General features: G+C 42.2%; 1 protein-coding gene across 1 annotated transcript; it reads right to left on the bottom strand.

Moving 5' to 3' along the window:
- Positions 1–619: 619 nt before the first annotated feature.
- Positions 620–2,062, bottom strand: LOC132166451 (probable aspartic proteinase GIP2). Its single transcript, XM_059577269.1, has one exon. It carries the CDS (start codon positions 1,994–1,996, stop codon positions 746–748), a length of 1,251 nt encoding a protein of 416 aa, XP_059433252.1. The 5' UTR covers positions 1,997–2,062; the 3' UTR covers positions 620–745.
- Positions 2,063–2,282: the final 220 nt, after the last annotated feature.

Consider the following 2,282-nt stretch of genomic DNA (forward strand, 5'->3'; position numbering starts at 1 on the left):
TTTTATAATATATAAAAAAAAAAAAAAAAAAAGTTGTGGTGAATCAATATAAAAAAAACTTTAATTTTTAGCCAAAAAAATAAATATTTGGGTCCCAACAAAAGTATTTGGGCCCTAAAATAATTCATTTTTAATAAGTTATTTTAGCTCAACAAAAGTATTTGGGCTCTCAAAAGTCAAAAAAACTCATTTTTGGCCCAACAAAATAAATCAATATAAAGCTCTACCGTTATAATCGATAATTTCGATTAAAATTCTTATTGGTTTGGTATCAGTTAATAAACCGTTTAACCGAAAATTATCAGTTAATAGCCGATAAGAGCCTTGGACCGTTTTGACCGATACCCAGGCCTTCAATAGATAATACCCAAAATATATATATATATATATATATAAAAAAAAAAAAAAAATTACACAATCTCCCCTGATCTATCAAAAAATTTCAATGTCCTTTATATTGCGTGGACATTCACAAGCATGACTGACTGAATTAAAATCATTTAATAAACAAAAGCCTACAAATTTGTTTAAAATCTGTTTAATTAATAAATAAACCGACAAGCCTACAAATTTGTTTTAATTCTGTTTAATTAATAAATAAACCGATACCGAACCGAACTAATCGCGAACAACTCTCTTCATTTACATCCTTAAAAGATAAATACAAGAACAAGCCGGGGGGAAGTAGTACAAATATTTACAACCCCCCACCGTTTTCCAAGAAGAGGGAAATGGAGAAAACAATTTACAAAGAGTATTTAGGCCAGGAGTCAAATTTGAAGTCGGAGCAAGATCTCTCCCACATCAGCAGAGACGGGCTAAATCCCAGCATAGAAGTACCCAAATCAAACTGTAGCACGATGTCCTCCAATTGATATCCCCCTAACACGATCGAAGTCATTGGGTTCAAACCTCCATCCAAGAATCCCAAGCACATCACTTCGTCGTTTACCCGGACCATAGAATTTCTACCCAATATCCTCCACTTCACCATCTCACTCTGCAGCACCAAGTCAATAGCCGGCACTTTTAAACTCAGCTGCTTGCTGTCGATGCCCTTTGAGCTGAAGCAAAGGCCAAAAGGTGCCACAGATGCCACCCTTGTCATATTCATTGAAGCAGCGGCTTGAATGTAAGCTTTGATAAATGTCGCGTATATTGTGCTCTCCATGGTCGTGTAGGGGACAATCGTGCTTAATTTGGTCCCCCCATTTGAGGATAGCAGTGATGCGTTGAGGGATAATCGGTTGCCATTTATTTTGATGGATTTGACGCCGATGGAGTGTTCTTGTAAGGAGAACAGGGGTGTGTACGTTACAGACCTTGAAATTTCAGGGCCGAAAACAGAGTCGTGGGGCCCTTGGTCGGATACTAGGATGCCGTCCGATGATGACAGGCAGATTGTGAATTTCTGTTGGGTGCCTAGAGCCGTGGATATTTGTGACGGCAGAGCAATGGGAGTTCTTCCGAGGCCCATCATTCCTTTGGCGCCGCTTGCTAGGCCATTCAGCAAGAACGTGGGCGCGCAGGAGAAGACGAATTGATCGACGGTCGCCTTTGACCCGGCTATGGACCCAACGGCTACGATGTCTTCTACAAGTTCTCCCCGTGTGGCCATTCGTGTGATCCCGTTTTCTGTGGAAACCTCGCACGGTTGGGCGCTAGAGGGGCAAGTAGTCCTCTTGGTCCCAAGATCATGGGCTTTTTCTCTTGAGCATTTGATCGAGCGACTGGGAATCGAACGGCTAGAGGATGAGGCGAATCTGGAGGAGCAGTCAGTCCAGAGGAGTGGACCGCCGAGATTGACTACAAGGTTGACCGGTACAAGTGGAGTGCCGTGAAGGATTTTGGTCACGTATTGGAGGGTTGTAGCATCTTTGGTGATGGGGAGGAGCAGAGCATTTGGTAAGGGGGAACTCTGAGATTGAGATATGTGGGTAAGGTACCAGACGGAGCAACAGAGAAGAAGAAGGAACTGATGAAAAGAGGAAGCCATAGAAGGAAGCCGGATTGCTTTGAGGGGGAGAGAGAGAGAGAGAGAGAGCGATTTTTTAAAAGGTACTGCGGTGGGACGCCGCGGCAGAATAAGATTGACTTGTGGAATGGATAAGGCCTTGGGATTTGTAGTACTTTTGCTGACTAGACATCATGCATCCCAACTACTACGAGGGCCAGAGTTCATCTTCTCACTGTTGAAATGTGATTCATGCGAGGGAGAAAGTTTTTTAATGCATAAATGCCTTTCATGGTAGCTTCAGCTTGTGGAATAAAATAAAAGGAGA

Source organism: Corylus avellana, chromosome ca1 (genome assembly GCF_901000735.1).
Source record: "Corylus avellana chromosome ca1, CavTom2PMs-1.0".
Classification (NCBI taxonomy): Eukaryota; Viridiplantae; Streptophyta; class Magnoliopsida; order Fagales; family Betulaceae; genus Corylus; species Corylus avellana.

Coding starts and splice junctions, on each gene's coding strand:
- LOC132166451 (XM_059577269.1), bottom strand. CDS start 1,996: ATGGCTTCCTCTTTTCATCAGTTCCTTCTTCTTCTCTGTTGCTCCGTC.